Source organism: Crocuta crocuta, unplaced genomic scaffold (assembly GCF_008692635.1).
Source record: "Crocuta crocuta isolate KB4526 unplaced genomic scaffold, BGI_CrCroc_1.0 scaffold28, whole genome shotgun sequence".
In the NCBI taxonomy this organism is placed as follows: domain Eukaryota; kingdom Metazoa; phylum Chordata; class Mammalia; order Carnivora; family Hyaenidae; genus Crocuta; species Crocuta crocuta.
The window spans coordinates 5,994,250-6,013,408 of record NW_027533256.1 but is presented as its reverse complement, the minus strand read 5'-3'; the positions used below and the strand labels follow the sequence as shown (position 1 = coordinate 6,013,408).

Sequence of the window (19,159 nt, the reverse complement as noted above, 5' to 3'; positions counted from 1 at the left end):
GGCCAAGACAGGAGGCAGCAGGGCCAGAGGTGAACAAACCAGATGCGTTCTTGGGTCTGTAACAAAGGGTAGCCAGGAAAAGCCCTGAGAATTGTCTGTTCTGGTTTCGAGCGTCAGTGAGCCATCCTTTAAAAACCTATACAATTTCATGATGCATTATGCCAAACCTGAATGTCCAGTGATATGTATGAAGAGTTGACATTCCACAGAAAACAGACCTAATAGTGCAGGAAGAGCCAGGTAAGGATCAATCAATCCATACAGATTCTAATTTATAGCACCCCCATTTGAGAGGTTGTAAATAAAACTAATAAGGAAACACTACATGGAAAAGGGTTGGTGTAAGCTTAAGATGAGTATCTCCAGGCCCAGTTAGTACGTGCTAAGGGTGTAAACTATTCAAGTTTGGGAGAAATATATTTTGTCGCTGATGGGTCTCTTATGCAAACCCCAATGACCTGAATGCAAAATGGGGTAAAACAGTGATGCTGATAACAAATGATTACATTTGGTGTCAGGTAGATCTGCCATTAGCAATGTCTTTGCATAAGTTGACTTAAAATTTGCGGACATATCATCCTATAACAGGACATTGTGAACAAAGACCAGTCACTACTCAGTGGCTGTACCCCTGTACCCAGAGACTGCTGTGCCTGGGGACCCTGCAGGGAGATGAAGGTGACCTAGGACACATGTATTCCTGCTCCAGAGAAGAAGAGTGGAACACAGGAGACAGGGAACAAGCAATCACAGGAAAGGTACAGGCAGGTAGATGTAAGCAGGGAGGTGAGAAATAATTGGCTTTAATGGATACTGACAGATATGCAGATGGGATACTGATGGTCATGCCAGGGCAACAGGCCCAGAGGCTCGGGACGGGAGGCTTCCAAAGCTCCTGCCATTTTCTTCTGTCTCTCTTTCTACATACAAGGATCATCACTACCTGTTTCATCTTTGTGTTTTTATGCTTACTTATTTTTGAGAGACAGAGAGAGACAGAATGTGACCAGGGCAAGGGCAAAGAGAGAGGGAGACACATAATCTGAAGCAGGCTCCAGGCTCTGAGCTGTTAGTATACAGCCTGATGCGGGGCTTGAACTCATGAACCGCAAGATCATAACCTGAGCTGAAGTTGGATACCTAACTGACTGAGCCACCCAGGAGCCTCTCATGTTTTTTGAGTGCCTTCCTCTTTAGGGTTTTACACATTTTGTTGAGTGGGTCAACATGGTTGATAAAGCTAACCATTAAAGAAAATGCAACAGGTTTTGTGCATCACAGATTTTAAAAACATTGCCAGTTCCTGTCAAAGAGTCCCTACACATATGCTCTTGCTCCAGGTAAGTCTGGTGGGGCACAGGAATAAAATTTTGCTGGGGCCAGTTTGACCCTGTTGTGACATACTAGTGACATTTCACATCCTGTCATACTATGTTCCTAGAAAGCTAAATATCTTCTATTTCAAATGTTTTAACTTGCTGTTGTAAGAGAAAATTTTTTTAAGTTTACTTAAGAGAGAGAGACAGAGACACAGAGACAGGAAGAGTGTGAGCAGGGGAGGGGCAGAAAGAATCCCAAGCAGGCTCCGCACTATCAGCATGGAATGTGATGTGGGGGCTTGATCCCACAGTGAAATCATGGACCTGAGCTGAAATCAAGAGTTGGACGCTTAACTGACTGAGCCACCCAGGTGCCCCAATAAGAGAAATGTTAAAGATTTGAAATGCTCCACTCCATCGCTCACCCTTTCCCAACTTGCTCAATTGGTTAGGGGTTTTCTAATTCATGGTCATGCTTTCTGCCGGTCCTATATTGACCTTCCATTTGGCCATTCATGTAACAACGTGCCAGTAACCAGAACGAGAGGCATGAGTGGCAGTCCTAGAGGAGTGAGGTCTGGTGCAGAGGACCAACACCCTCCAGGGTGTTGAGGGCTCCCAGAGGAGACTGCTCCCAGGTACTGTGCAAACCCAGTGGAACCCGAGAAAGTAGGACAGGAAGATGGAATCCTGAGGGACGAGTAAGAGTTCAAAGGCAAACTAGGCAATAGCAGGACCTTGGAGGAAGCCTGGTTGCAGTGAAGGTTCCTGTGGCTTTACTAGCTATCCCCCTTAATTTTACTAAGTCATAGGGGCACCTGGGTGGCTCAGTCGGTTAAGCGTCCAACTTCGGCTCAGGTCATGATCTCATGGTTCGTGGATTCGAGCCTCATGTTGGGCTCTGTGCTAACAGCTCAGAGCCTGGAGCCTGTTTCAGATTCTGTGTCTCCCTTTCTCTCTGACCCTCCTCTCCTCTCTCTCTCAGAAATAAATAAAACGTTAAAAAAAATTTTTTTTTTAATTTTTACTAATTCATAGTCCAAATCAGCTATGCTCAGGGAAGGCTCCAGGTCTACTTCTGGGTCCCAAACTGAAATGAAGACTGTAGGATTGTGGTGACAGCCTTGAGTAAAGTCAGAAATCCCTAAGGACCAGGTGACCCAACTCTCTTTTCTCATAAAGTGGGCTCAAAATAGTGTAATGTGTAGGGGAAGCGGAGGTGTGGAGTCAGGGATCAGTTATTGAATGCCTTTGTCCCGGGCACTTTACAAATGTTGCTTAGGCAATAGAAATGACGTTGGTGTTTAAAACAAACAAAAATAATAAAAACAACAATAACCCAACCCTTTTCTGATTATAAGAACGGTCTCTTAATTTAGAAAAAACAGAAAAAGTATAATATGAAGATAGAAAATAAAACCACCCATAATTCTATCACCATCCTTCACTGTTGCTTTTTTATCTAGGTATTTACAAGCACATTCACAGCTTTGTTATTTTGCTTTTGTCCCAGTTATGGTGTGAGTACTTTTGAGTAAATGCTATTATGATGTGAACACATTCTGAGTAAATATTCTTTAAGACATTAAGTGACTACAGAATAATCTTCATAATGGATTTTCATATGGGAATTGTCATTCCCCTACTGTCAGAAATTTATTTTCCATTCTTTTAAATAGCTCTTTACATACAAAGGTATATATAAATGGCCTGCCATTCTCTACTATTACATTCCCCTACTAGCAAAGGTCAAGATTTCATGTCTTACTGCCTTTTGTATGTCTGTGGTTGGTCCATTCTGCGACTTAATGCTTTTTGCAACATTCACAACTGATTCTAAATCCATGGTCTCCTCTGCTTCTCCCTGAAATTCCTGGGGAGCTCTCGAAGGGAGGAGACCACTATGCTCTACTCCTGTTCCCTCAGCCCAAGCCCCCTTTAGAATGAGAGCAGTCAGACCAAGGCCTAGGCTTCTCAGGGGGTCCTGAGATGAGCTGCTCAGCTCACGCCCCAACCCATTCTCAGACATCTCCTCCAAGTTCTGTCTAGCCCTAGAACTTTCAACCTGACTGAGGTACCAAGGTGTTTGGAGTGCATGTGTTTGCATCTCAGCATTCATCTAGAACACAACTTAAGAAAAAGCATGAACTAATAATTTGTCAAAGATCCTATCTTTTCATTACAATTCATATTTGCATTTAAACTACCTTTAATTTATATTACATAAATGTAATGTTTCAACTAAAACTTCTCATGAAAATTCCCTAGAACTCAAAAGTATTTTGAACTAATCCCATGCTTAAAAATGTCTCAGGGTCACTGAATGTATCACTACCTACTACAGATTATGTGATAATGATCTAATTTTTGTTTAGTTGAAATTAAAAAAAAAATTCTAACACAAATAAACATTTGCCAAGGGAGAATGGCTTTGGAGGTAACCCTCTTACAGTTTATCATTTGGGGATCTGTCTTGTCCTGCTGGAATTCGATTTCTTCCAAGGCAGAAAGGGTCTCATCAGCCCCTACCACAAGATCAAATCCAGAGTTTGGCACGCAACAGGCATTTTAACAATATTTACTGTGAGTAGTGAAAGAAAAACAGGCGCTTTTCACTTTAGCAGATGAACATTTGACATGTACTTTTGCAGAAAACTATTAGTCACCTAAAATATTACCAAAGAGGCATTATTCACTCTCAAAATGAATGCCTGAATAAATTTACATGTGGATTAGATAACAGGTTATGTTCCAAAATCTGGAAAATAAGCAATACTATTTTTACAGCTGGGAGATCAGAGAAATGTCTGTGAGAAACTTTTTTTTTCCCCCTCTCGCTCTTTTTAAAACGTGGATGCTACCCAATGTTCATAGCAGCNTGGGGGGGGCGGGGATTAATGAATGAGAAGGCTCCTCCAGATGATTTAAATTTCTCATCCCAGATTACATAGCAAAAAATGGCAGGTAGCCAAAATTATCAAGTAGGCCATACTAGATTACATGAGAATGGGATAGAAGGCAACAAAGCCTAGACATAAACTGAATGTTAAAGGAAGACTTCAGTAAATGAGATCTTCTGGGTCAAGGTCTAAAAGGGAAGGTGGCTGAAGACAGTTGAGAAGCCTCAAAATTAAATCCTGACTAATGATCTAAGAAAGAAAAGGCAGAGAATTTAAGAATACCCAATATGGCTAAAGAGTTCTTGAATCGTATCAGATTGTAAAAGGGAAATGAAGACATGTAACCAACAATTTATATAGAAGCAACGAAGAGAATAGTAAAAGGCAGTTAAAGCCCAGAATGAAATGAAATGAGAGGAAAAGGAGTTTTACTGCTATGTTCTAGACAAGATGATGAACAGGGCATTCCCGCAGAGGATGGCATGATGTTGGAACCACCCATGGGTCCTTCATTTCCATGAGTCAGGGACCATGTGGTTTTCATCTCAGCACACCCAGCAGCCAGCACAGGACTCACACCCAAAAGACATCCACAAAAATTACTTAAGACTCATTAACAGAAGAAGTCTGAATCAACCCGTACTTGTTTATTCTACAGAATAGAAACTATGGCATGAACATGAAAGACCAATGAAATTACTACACTTGATTACAGACTAAAAAAGAAAAATCTGGAGTTAAGTGTAAGAAAATACTTGCTATTAACTCACAGGGCCTTAAAACTGATACAGATGTATTAAGAAGTGGTAAATGTCATTATCAAACTTGTTAGTAGTGAAAGTTTCTTCATTCTTTCCCCAGCATTTATATAACCATTTTGGATTAATAATTAATCAAGCGTCAACTTTTTATATCCCATTATATAAGGACTATCACATACAGTTAAATTGGAAAATAAATTATAAATGCCCTGTTCTTTTTGTTCCTAAAAACTACATAGAATTTCATAAAGCACTTTGTGGCTTTAGGTTATTTTGTATAGGTAATGTTTAAAAAAATAAAATAATCAAAATTACAATGTCTTCCTCTTATAGGCAGCATTCTCACTCAGGGTGCTAATATTTTTTTAAGTAAAAACTATCCATTATCACAATATTTTCCTAAGATAAAGCAGCCATTTGATGAGAATGGAAACTGATGTATTCGATCACTTACAGGGTCTGTGATTCTGTAATTCAACTATTGCTCAACTCCTACTCGATCAGAGGTCAAAGTGACGTGGGTGTAGAGGGGAGTATGTGACATGACAGAGTTTGAAAAGAAAACACAACCAAATGAGAACAGCATTTTGCATCTCTGTGCAGAACAAGGTATCTGAGACAAAGTACTCTATGGAAGGCAGTGTTGAGAAGGACAAGAAAGATTTTATAATTATGAACTTTATTTTTATTTACTATGCCAACATTTTCAGGAAAGAGACTTTACATCCAGTTTTTGTAGTTCATTTTACAAGCAAATTCTAATATACAGTATTTACTCTGAGCTTGTTTTTCAAATCAACGGGAACAACAATACTGCAGATATTAAAGATTGTGGTGTTTTTGTTTTTAGTTAGCAATGACTTTAAATTCTTAGGTCAGTATTATTTTGTTATGGTGATGCTCTAACAAGGAGAAAGTGGGTAGCTTTCCCCAAGACAGTTAAAATATATGATGTATTTTTAATTAATAGCATAGTTGTAGATTGGTGCCCACCATCAGAATCATTTATCCAAACATATCCTTTCAAACTGCTGCAGCAGAAAAACTGAAGGGAGGTGTGGAAAGAAAATTAGAAAATATAATTCAAGCATCAGAATTAAGAAAAATAGCAATGTCATCATCCTCAAGGAAAAACACCAGGTATCTGTATTACAGCTATAAGTAATTTTCAAATGTGTGCATAAGCATGCAAACATAACCACCCCAACTAATTTATAAACACGAAAACCATTGTGTAAGATGAAGAGTAAACTGAACTATGCTGCAGCCTTACTGGATTTCACTGAAGGTCTGGTTGGTGACTCCAGATTACATCTTCAGTGCCCCAGAGACCAGGAAATCATCATGACAACTCTGCTCAGAACTGAAAAGTGTACTTCTGTATCTGCAACAACCATCTTTGCTACCGGAAGACACAGAAGTGACAGCTAGGGCGGGGCGGGGTGGGGGTGAGGGATCATGTTCTCTTTGATGCACTGAGTAAAATACTTAAGGGTACCATGAAACATTCAAAGAACTTAGTGCTTTAATGAGTAAAGTGACATGCTGAGGATATAATTCTGTGAAAGGCTGTACTTCAAACAGCAACAATTATAGAGAAATTCATTTCAACAAAGAAAGCCACGCCCAATAGGAGGCATTTCAGGCACAACTCCAAGCAATTAAGCTCATTTAAAGTGCAAATCTGATACTTTCTCTCATTATTCAGATTTTTACTTGTTAAAATACTTAGTAGTAAGTTCCCTAACATCTATATAAATACAATGAACAGTAGTCTATATGCCTGAAAATATTGCACAAATTAAAATGAGACTCCAAAAGAAAAATGCTAGTCGGCCTGTTATTAGAAACATTCTAAATGATATAACTATATAATCCTTTGTTTAATGCCTTAAAATCATCTGCACCTGTACTGATTAACTCCTTAGGCTAACCTTTCTCTAAGAATTTGATATGCATCCCATCAACAGCCAAATGTCTAATTCTACATGCTCTATTTTCTCTTTCACAAATGTGAAACTTAACCAACCCCCCAAAAAACTTTTTCTTTAGGATTTATAACTCCTACATTGCAGCCATCATCACCAAAATCACAAGAACTCAGAAAAAAAGTGATCTGAGTTCCCATGGAGGAGGATTTGGCACAGAGCTGACTTAGAGAAGCACTAAACAGAGATCAAGCCAAATCTGAGAGTGATCCCTGATTATTCAGGTGAGTTACATCCTCACCTCATTTCTGACTTAACTTTTACTAATAAGGAGCAGTTTTTAAAGAAACATTCATGCAGTTTTTAAAGGAAAACTGCAGGCAAAACTTGTTTTGTACAAGCATCCTAGATTTATTTTCCTCCTAAATATATTATACTTCATAATGATATTGACGAGCCAAGACTGAGGCTCAACAAAAGTACAGAGAAATCAATAAATGGGTGGGTTAATTTTTATGTAAATTCATCAGAGAGAAAAAATAGAGCAGGAAAAAGACAGGAATAAACAGATTTCAGGAGTCAACACTTTTATATAACAAAGGTATTTCCCTCAGACTAGGGGATTAAAAATAAAGTAAAAGTTTCAACTTTTCCCTTAAAGATAAAGGCCTACTTGTAAATAATGTTTCACAAGAGTCTACACCAACTTCTAAATAAACCAAAAACCAATTCACCAATGTTTTAGTTTAGAAAAATATAGTGTAATAACATCCTATTTGCAATATATGAGATCTGTTTTCCTTCTCCTTCAAGATAAAACACCACAGGTACCCACTTACATCTGTCAGCCATTGCTTCTTGTCTCTGGGAACAAAGCTTTGCTGATAGGTCTGAGTACTTTACACTAACAGTATCTGGACTATGTGAAAACCTTCCTGAACTTCAATGCTTCTCTGACAGAAGTGCTGTCAAATGTTGCTCACCTGTTACCAAATTCAAGAATGGTTTTTGTATCCAGTGAACAGCAAATTCACTCGAATGGTCCTCTGATAGGTAAGGGATGACTGCATTAAAATGAGAGTTAACAGCTCTTTTGAAATTTCCATGAGAGCACTTGCTGTTTTTCTTAAAAGGGGCAATTTCACCAGTGTATGTTTTTTAACAAAATCCCCAGAACTTTGAGTGACTTTTTGATCATAATCCCTTATGATACATTTTTGGTCAGCTGATCACAACAAAAATCAACTTTGTAAAAGCCTATTCGTCCGAAAGACATTGATTCTAATCAAAGCAGCAATAGGTGAACAGCCTAAAGATGACATGATGTGGGAGAACAGAGGGCAAATTTACTGAGCCATCTGATGAGTGGCCCACAGCATGATTATGTTAGTGCATATGGTCCCTTGGCGGTTCCACAGCTACCTTCCTAGAACATTAAAAAAGCTTTTAGTAAAACACAATGTCCCCCTCTCCAATTCTATTTTTCATCCCAAATCTACTTTTCAAGAAACTGCCACTCAAACATGCCAACATAAAAGGGAAACCTGGAAAACTCAGGAAAAAAAAAAAACCCACTAAGAATTCCAGCTTTCTCAAGACAGTCTTAAGTTTATAATTATCCTCAAAATATTTTAACTGTTTTGCTATAGAAAATAGTTTCAATCCCTATCTGTGACGTATTTATATCTCATCAAAGGTTTGTGCAAACATTTCAAGTCCATTATTCCAGTCTTCAGATAATAGCAGAAAGTCAATAAATACAAATATTATAATAAAGACTTAATTTAAAATATATACTGTGGAACCTTCAATCAGCTATCATGGATCCATAAGCCTATAGGGTTCAAAACTGAATTGCCAGCAAAACTCTCCAGCACCAACAACACGTGTTACAAAATGAATACACCTTAGGTATAGACTTCAAGATGTAACCCAAGCTTTCCAAAATTTATGAGTAGCAAAAACAAACACAAATGGTGTGTATGTGTATATGTGTGTGTATGTAAAACAAGATGCTAAAGCAACATGTAATTGATTTTTACAGCATATGAAACATTTTTAACCAGGAGACTTTGGTAAATAAATAAATACTGGGACTAGCTGGCTGATCCTAGCAAGGAAAAATAAAACTTACATAGACTTTCCATTAAAAGCCTGATCTCTTTTATTCATCACAAAGCTTTTGCATAGACCTTCTGAATATACAAATCACTGGCCAGAATGTTACTTACAGACTACCATCTTCAATTATCACCGTGTCTTTAGTTAAAACAGTAACCATATTCACAAGAGGGACAAATGAAAAAGGGCGAGGCTCTGAGAACCACAGTTAATACAGACCTTAGAAGGACTAAATGAACAAAGCACACTTCTTGCCTGCTAAGTGGAATATTATGAACTTTCTGATGTGCAGAGGGATGGATAACATGATCAGAGCCTTCTGTAGGCCTCTGAAATGAGTAAGCAAACTTTTGTGTTTACCTGAGACAAATATGCTCAAATGCTGTGTACTTCAACCAGGACACAAAATGGAAGAGCCAAACTATTAGAAGCTTCCATATTTTAATTTTTTAAGATTTGCAAGCTTTCAATGGAACCTCCATCATGGTAGCAAACTGCGTGTAAAGCTAGTAAAGAACAGATTGTTTTTTAAAAAAACAAATTGGCAGGTGATGGCTATGTACTTAATGTATCTTTGGTTTAGGAAGTCGGGAATATCGATTAGAGGCCAAACAATCCCCAGAATTCAAATTGCCATTCAGATTCTGCATGATTTCTTTTCTTCTTGTTAGTGGCCTTGGGATGCTTGTCTTGGCCTGGAAGTTTTGAGGCTCTGGTTGGGAGCTGCTTATTTGTTTTTGTTTAAAAGAGCCAGAAGGGGGGCGGAGCTTAGATGCTTTTGGATTTGAATTACTTGCAAGATTTGTTTGACTAGATGTTGGCTGCAGTTTTGATGAACTGCACGGTGTGATTATTGGTGACTTTTTACAAGTGGGAGTTCTACTTGGAGATGATTCAGAAACTGGAGGAGGTACCAAAGAATTTGAGATGGACGGCTTAAAAAGCAGTAAGGACTTGGGCTGGGATGTGTAGCCTTCCAGTGAAGACTGATTTCTTCCAACTCTCGTAGCCTGGTCTACTGTACTTGACTGGGGAAGCGTCTGAAGAGAAGTGGGTACAAATTGCATGTCACTAATTTGATTATTTGTCGAATGATAAGGCTCTTGAGCATTCATGGTCATGTTCAAGTCTGCTTCAGAAGGTGTAATCTTAGCCACATCCTCAGTGAACTCTGGGCTTGACGAAAAAGGCCGGTCTTCCAGACTATAGTTGCTTTCTTGTTGTAAGCCATGTGTAAAGCTTTCATCCAGATGTGAAACACCCTGATGTATGCCCTGGCTTGTGCATTCACTGTGGGCCTCGATATGTTGCGGCTTTATTAGTTTTCCCTGGGCGTGGTCTGTGGGTCTGGGAAGGCTGCTGGAAGGCTGTAGTACTTGAGGCTATTAAAATTAAAAACAACATTAAGCAACAATTCAATTTACAAATGCCACCCAGAATTAACAGAAGTTCCAATTAGAGCGTGTTGATACTTATGTTTTAATATGAGAAGTATGTGGGTTTTTTAAATTGAAAAATAAATTGCAATATTCAAGTGAATTCATGAGACACATACAAGAGTGATAATGCAAACGAAAAATGATACAGGCAGTCAACACTAAACAAGATTTGAAGTCAAACAAAAAGGGGAAAAGAAAAATCTTAAAGTACTTATTTATTATAGAAAAAAAGATTCCTGCCTTGATTCATTAGTATTTAAAACTTTACATGTAAGAAAGCTCAACAAAATGATGTCTATAGCACTTGTGATTATATTCTGTACAAATCAGAGGAAACATTAACTTTTATTACTTTTGGAAAGAGCCTACTGGTCATGTCCTATTACAGGGGAGGTTGTTATCAATGTATAAACACAATACATATATACTTTCTATTAAATGATGGGGCCGAAAATACAAAAAAGTTTGCCAAAGGGCTCTGAAACATATTTAAAGGATCAGTTTTTACTAATAACGTTTTTTAACTGCACTAATCCACGAATAAATCTACATAGTATGTCTAATTTCTCCACCAGAGCAGGCAAATCTATTTACATGGCATCATTTGTGTTTGGTCACTTTTTTCACCTTCTTGATTAGTACTGGATGATGGCTGCCAGAGCCTGCAGTCAAGTAGGTCACAGCAGGGTTACAGATGACTGAGAACAAAGTTCAGTGACCTGTAGAGGGACAGTGGGCCAGGATGATATATGGCCAACTTTCTACTCAAAACAATAGTAAAACCAAGGCAATGACTACTCAAAATTTATATAGAATACATTACATTAAACTCTTATTTTAGAAGTTTTAAAAAAATAAGCCATCTCAGTTTCTGCTTCAAAAGCTAAATGTCCTAGACCTTAAAGTCACTGGGCATTTTCACAATAAATCACCACAGAATGAATAAACTGTCCTTCTAGAAAGAAAGTGCTAAAATCATCAGGCAATTACAATCATTCAACAGACTTTTTTTTTGGGGGGGGGGTTCCCTAGAAAAAAAATGACCATGTGAAAGTGATCATACATTTTAGAAAGATTAGTAAAAATACAGAGGACTATAGTAAGCAAACAAAAATCTACCAAAAGGGAAAAAAAAGCAACCCAAGAAGGGAAAGATGCAGCATCAAATGGTTGACTGAAATGGGATGTGCCTTCCTTTTTCACTTCTTCTGACCTTTAAAACTATTCAAAAGATATTCTCATCTTGAGTTAAAAATATTAAAGCAACTTAAGACCTTTGAAAATATTGATGACTTTAAATTTAAAAAATGACTTCATTGTAATACGTCTATTGCTAGTAAGAAATAACATATAACATATGAGGTGAGCTCAAAGCAGGAAAAGGTATGATATCCTAATTAATAAGCTTATTTTTAAGAAAACCAAACCTCCAAAAAGAGGGGTCCTGTGACCTGTGAACCCATCTGGGTTGTCCTGATTAAAGCAGGTCCCCTTATCCACAGGAATATGTTCCAAGACCCCAATGGACACCTGAAACTGCAGACAGTAAGGAACCCTACATTTTCTATGATTTTCCCTATACAGACATACCTATGATAAAGTTTAATTTATAAGATGGACACAATAAGAGATTAACAACAATAATAACAATTACTTTGGTGAAAGTTATGTAGATGTGTTTGTTCTCTCTCAAAATATCTTATTGTACTGTGTTCACTCTTCTTGTGATATAAGATGCCTAAGTAATAAAATGAAGTGACGTGAATGATAATGGGGTTGTGAGATAGCATTAGGCTACTATCTTCCAACAATACATCAGAAGGACAATCATCTGCTTCCAGATGGCAGCCAACAGCAAGTAATTGAAAATACAGAAAGCAAAACCATGGATAAGAGGGGACTACTGTAATTTTATTACACAACTGACTACTGCTTATCAGAGAACTAAATGGAACTAGAGCAGGAAGATGTGCTGCTTAAATGCAATAAAGCTCCATATAAAATATTAAAGAATTAGAAATAATCAGGCTTTTTAGAATAATAAAATTTTGAGTCTTAAGAGGAATTAGATTAAACAATTATATAAAAAGTACCTATCACTTAAATTTACAGTGAATAAATTAGTGGCTTCCAAATGCTTTATAAAAATGTAGATTTTTTTATTTTTATTAATTGTGGTCTAGTTTCCCTATCCCTAAATAAATGTTGTTTTATTATTTATTTGAAAACTAGTTTCGAAATTAATTCTACTACCATAAGAAAAAGTCTCTTGAAGAAGATGAAGATGTGACTACAGTGAGGACCAAGGAAATGACTTGCTCCTAAATGTGGAAGATTGTGTAGAGCTGGTTACCCACTAAGGACTAAATTGTCATCAATGAACTACTGCTGAGTTAAACAAACTGCGTCTTAACCTCAAGCAAACAAAACAGGGATGTGTTCTGATAGCTTGTTTGCGTCTTAACCTCAAGCAAACAAAACAGGGATGTGTTCTGATAGCTTGTTTGCGTCTTAACCTCAAGCAAACAAAACAGGGATGTGTTCTGATAGCTTGTTTGCGTCTTAACCTCAAGCAAACAAAACAGGGATGTGTTCTGATAGCTTGTTGCCTGAAGCACAATTTCCTCCAAATTCGAAACACTCAACGGTATTAACATAAAGGCAAGATGTTAACAATTCATCCTGCCCACATTCATTACTGCTTCTATGCCCTCAGACATCTTTAGAATGCATTTAAAAATATATATTTAAAAAATCCATATTCTAATGGATAGGAAAGAACATCAAAGATCATTTTTTTAAATGTCTGTGATATATCATGCATTGTACTAGGTATAGAAAAAATATGGAGCTTAATACAATGTTGTTCCTATGGTTGAGAGACCTGGTGAGGGAAATAGGTAAACAAATGACACCATGCCTCAAGCAAACCAACATAAGAGAACAAAAAGAAAAAATATGCCTGATTATAGGGGTCGTAGAATCCAAGAATCACAAACATCTGAACTGAGTTTTACGAAGAGTTAAGAGTCTGCCAAGTACACAAGAAGGGAAGAACATTCAGGGTGGAGTGCCAGTACATGCTAAGCACAGAGACAAAAAAGAGAATTTGGTATGTTCTAGTAACTTCAAATTGTTAGATTGAATTTGGAGAGCACAGTGCTGATGGGAAAGCCATAGGCAAGGGCCAGCTCATAAAGAAACTCATGTCAGGCTAAGTGGTTCTGACTTTATGCAACAGATGATGGGAAACACTGATAAATTTAAACAGAGGAATAATAAGATACAATGTTTATTTTACAATGTCACTTTGATGGAATTAGTGGGGTACATACAGGAAGACTGACTGTAAGCAGAACAGCCAGGTAGTATGCTACTGCTAATAGCCCAGGTGATAAGGGTCTAAAATAATATACTGAAAGCAAAACTGGAAAGGATTTAAAGAGATTTTAAAGGTAGTCAGGTAAGCAGCTGTTTGGAAAAAAATTAAGATGCGTCCCAGGTTTCTGGCTTTGGAGATACATGATGAGGTACTTCCTAATCTGTATCCAAATAAAATGCCTCTAGGGAAGTTGCCCACAGCCCATTCATTTCGTAGCCTCAGCAACCCAAAACTCAGGATTCAGGCAACTCCCTGTAGTCACAAATAAGTACAGCTTTAGTACTTCATCCCTGCAACTTACAGAATGGTTGGTTACTGAAGCTTCAAAATGTGGAACCATCCCAGACTTAAAGAGCTAGGTGCTTCTAACTAGACTCAACTACTTCAAGTCTTACTTTTAGTTAGATACATCTAACTTGGCATACCATTCTGAGAATTCTCAGAAACAATGGTTACAGATATCAAGGTCAAGACTGCCAGAGGCACTACTAGATAACTGCAAGGGATTGGCAGGATCTTCAATGATCATCTTAAATGTTTATTTTGAACAGCTTACAAAGATAACCAGAGATATGAGCTCATTACAGGCATGTACCATGCTTTAATTTTTGTTCTTGCAGTTGGTATCCCTTGTACTTGGCACACAGTAGGGATCAAATATATATTTTCTAGATAAATTAATAAATGAGTATTAGTAAGTGATATATTCCAGAATTGCTTCTTTGGTAATAAATAATCAAAATGATACTTCCCTATTAGGTCTGTGATGCAGTATTAATAACCAAATAAAAACAAGTTTAAAAAAAACTGATGAAAAAAATCATATAACAAAAAAAAAGATCATTTTCCCTAAATGAACATAATGATTAACATTTAGAAGGACAGCAGGAAGAATTACAAGCTAACAGGAACACAGCACTTCCCGTAATGACCTACCAGCTAAGCCATGAGTATGTTTTAAATGGATATTTCTGGATGAAATAAATAAGGAAAACTGTCTTAACAAGCATTAAACTATATTCCATTTCTAATCCTAACAATTAAACATGATTATACATATAAAAATACTTAGCACACCTCCTACCACATCAAAAGTGCTCAAAAAAATGTCACCTATGATTTTTAAGGTGTGAGAATGATGAATTCAAGCTATGGATCTTTTGTTAATGGGATTTGGGGGGGGAAGTCAAGTTTTTATAGCAGTATAATAAACTAGTTGCTACAGAATAAGAGGGCTCTAGGCTTCAAATAAATATTTCAGTAATGTCAGTTCTATCTAAATGTGTTAAATCGATAGCAGGGATATCTGATATGACACAGAAGTTCCTTAAGTGCCTTCCTGAAGATAAAATAGAGCCAGGAGATCAAGGCACATCAAAGTATAGAAAAAATTTCACACAGTTATACGGAGGACCTAGTATAACACAATACTGAATCATTTAGCTTCTGAGTCAGACTGATCTGGGTTTGAGTTCTGATTCCATCACTTACTATCGGTGAGATATTGGGTATATTATCTTACTAGTTTGAGATGGAATTTCATAATTTATAAAATGAGGATAACAGTATTTACACCTCACTGAATTGTTATAAATAATACATGATAACATGCATACAAAGTGCTTAGTATAGTGGTTGACACATTACAAATACCTGAGAAATGCTATATTCTGGGCTCTGAGAGAACAGCTTCCCTTCTCTCCAAGGGTAAATAATCAAACACTAAGTTTGCATGCATCATCTCTACATATCACAAGACTATCAGTGGAAAGTACTGTCTTATTTTTGTCAATGAGTAAACTGAGGTCTAAAGAAATACAGTAACATACTGAAATTCACACATTTTAGCAAATGGCACAGCCAGAATCTGAACTGACAGAGAATTTAAAATGTAGCACTAAAACTATATTATTATTTGTGTAATTCCAATGAGTTTACAAACTTTCAGAATGTGTGGTATACCCAGAAGATTATTTTAAAAACTTAACAGGCAAATTAAATACCGACATTCAGATACTAACTTTCCTGGAGAATGCTCTACTTTCTTTCTTAACTGATCTATCCTACACAGACACCAAACTCAAGCCACACTATGTAGCATTATTTTTGGCAAAAAGTGGTTGCAAGTGACCTATTGGTGGGAATAAACTGAATACAAGGAAAGGTAAATTAGCACCCATCACAGAGAAAAACCTGACCTTCACTGTTCCATACCATTTCAAAGATTTCTAGCATTAGCACAAAAAATACTCCTCTCAGTTTCTGTAAACACTTTGTGCTAGAGTTAACCATCGACAAGATCGCAGCTAGAAACATCAAGCCCTGACTGAGAAAAATATGTCCAAGTGTTATAAAGTAGGAAGCAGAAAGTGTAATAATGCATAGCAGACACGGGAATTACCTAAAATTATTTTCTTGGTACATACAAGTTTATTATTACTAAATACATTTTAAAGACTAAAAGGAAGATGGAAATGGACCCATCTGTAACATGCCTGTATTTTCATGCAGGCTCTGACATGCATCATGCAAACTGGAAAAAACAAGAACAAAAAAGTGACTATGAAGAAGGTGGTAGGAAAAAATCTTAAATTGTACTGTACCACGCTTTGTCAGAGAAGTAATGGACTAACTTCTCAACTCCTTGCCAATGGCATAATGGGAGAGCAGAGACAAGAAAAAGACAGGACAATGGTGTCAGAGACCACACATAACACCAAGGAATTGCCATGACTGGGTATAGCAGCCAACAGTATTTGCTTTGCTTTTCTTATGTTTTCCTAGGCAGTATTATTTTATTTACCATACTTGTATAAAATAAAAACATTTTTAATAAATTGATACTTTCTTGCCAAAGAGGTTTGCAAGTTAATGTAAATATTCATAACCACATAAGAGTATTATGTACAGCTTCCCACACTTAAAAGGAATCCTTTGAAGAATGTTACCAAATAAAATATGGAAAGAATTCTGACACAATTTAATATTCATACTCTATTGATCTAAAAAGGTTCAGCCACATGTATCCCTTACAAAGCAAGCAAAAATTATTTCTTTAATAGTTTCAGAACCTTACACATTGTAAACTAAATACAATTCAATATTAGCTTTTTTACTTTATAATCTGATCTTCATGTCTTAAATGTGATGTTCTAAATTATAAGTGAGGTCTCCACACATCATTATAAAGATGGAAGACATGACTGGATTCTTAGCCTAGTATAACGAGACTCAAAAAATTCTGCTCTATAATTGACATGAACCCAATCACAGCTTTGAAAGTTTCTTGGGAGCCAGGAATGCTCTTATTCCTCTAGATCTCATAATGGTGCCTCTTGATCTCGGAGAACTTAGAGTAGATAACTGATAAATGGAAATTATATATAAACAAATTCTGAGATAAGGAGTTCAATGGATTTTGTAAATTGACTAGTGAACTTCTTTAAACTAGTAAGCTTATTACTGACTTAAGTAAGCATTTACTACACAGGCACAATCAATGTGAGATGCTTAATTTTCGTGGGTCTTTAAGACACAGAACCCTGTTAGCATTTACGTCTGGGATTCAGAGTAGTTCAGAAAATAAAACTAAACGTCATAATAGGTACAAGTCCACTGGTGTGACCAGTACATGGTATATTTATCCAGAGTAAGATACTGCAGGCATTATGATACAACAAATATGACTAACAAAACAATCCCACAATCTACAAAGCAGGTTGTTTTAAAAAGCTTATACAGAAAACAGCGGTTGCTATGTTTCTTCATATAGGAAAGTGCCCAGAGAAACTAGTTTATGGGACAGCCTCCTGGACCATGAGTTTGATGCACATTTCTAGTCAATTAACCAATGACTAATCTAAACAGCACTTGAAAATAAATAAACAGCACTTATAAATTAGGGGCAAAATGGACAGAGTGCCTCATTCTATTTGTTCAGTTTTTACTGAGTTACTCTGGTTACCATTTCACTGAAAAATATTTTATTTTTATGAAAAGTCACTCCCAGAGCTAATTTTTCATTAAAGCACTGAAGCTAATGCTACACTTACATATAAAATTGATTACAGTCACATGGTAGAGCCAGATTGAGCCACGTTAATGTATACTTTATGAACACGTTTAGCAATTCAACAATATACATCAAGTGTTTCTAGAAAGTGCACACACCCTTTAAGTAACACCCTTGTAGTAATCTACCTGAGATGATACTGATCTATACATAAGGATAAACTGCACTGCAAGCATATCTTTATTTAATAGGGAATGTTTAAATTAGAAACATCAATGCCCAATAATAGGAAAAGATTAATTATAATCTATCCACATGATAATGTATTATCACATATCCATAAAAATGATGTTTTCAAAAAATATTTACTAAATGAAAAATGTTCATATAATGATGCTGTATGAAAAAAAGCAAAACCAAAAACTGGGGGGAAAATATGAGAGCATTATATGTTCTAAGAGAAGAGTATTATTTCATACAACTTTTATCTGAATTTTAAATACACATGTGTGTTGGGTTGTAAATACATAATTTAGTTTGGTAAATATATACTGGGTTGTTGATATAAAATGAATCTGTAAGTGTCATTTGTCAAAAAGGTTTGTGAAATACCTTCTGAGGGTTATAAAAGGAAGAAGAAGAGGAGGATATAAGATAATATAATCATCATTCTTAATGTAATTCTGGGTGGAATACAGTTAGTTATAAATTTAGAAATCAGGCAATACTAACACTACATCAAGAAACTGCTGAGCTATTAAGATATATTTAAGATGCACTTATGTTATTTTTATTGTTTAAAATCAATTTTTGTCTCATCTAAGTTGCTGTACATGGAAGGTTAGGTCGATAAGATTTCTAAATTCTTTCAGCAAAGGTATTAAAGAGCAAATTCAACAGTCTTTTCAGGCATAACAATAAATAGGCATTATTTCAAAACACAGTTCTGGAAAAGTCAAGTACTCCTAAAAGCATATGCTTTGGCAAGAAGTGCAACTTGAGATTATCATTAAGGCTTTTGCTTTTTACTTGCCTAAAGCAATTTTTTAAAATTAAATTTTCCTACTATGAGGTAGGTTATTTATCATTCTTAATCTTACACAATTGGAAATTAAACAGACTAAACCAATGTTAGTTAAAATATTTGGACAAAAGCTGAAGTCAAGACAAGAAGACTCCTTCTATGTCTCAGTGTAGATATCTTCCTTTAACCCAGAGAAAAATTTAATTTGAAATTGGAAGACATGCATCAAGTTGAGAGTGGTACCATACTCAAGAAATAGAAGTCAAAATTTCC

At 36.4% G+C, this 19,159-nt stretch overlaps 1 protein-coding gene across 5 annotated transcripts in view; it reads right to left on the bottom strand.

Moving 5' to 3' along the window:
- Positions 1 to 5,642: 5,642 nt before the first annotated feature.
- Positions 5,643 to 19,159, bottom strand: part of CCSER2 (coiled-coil serine rich protein 2) — a 123,397-nt gene continuing 109,880 nt past the window's right edge. For 3 of the 5 annotated variants that reach the window (XM_077746391.1, XM_077746394.1, XM_077746395.1), the window contains one exon: positions 5,643 to 10,411. In XM_077746391.1, the coding sequence (XP_077602517.1) occupies positions 9,593 to 10,411 (819 nt within the window). In that variant the 3' untranslated portion in view covers positions 5,643 to 9,592. Of the gene's footprint in view, positions 10,412 to 16,453; positions 16,494 to 19,159 lie in introns of all 5 variants that reach the window. The other 2 variants (XM_077746396.1, XM_077746392.1) reach the window with 2 other exon arrangements.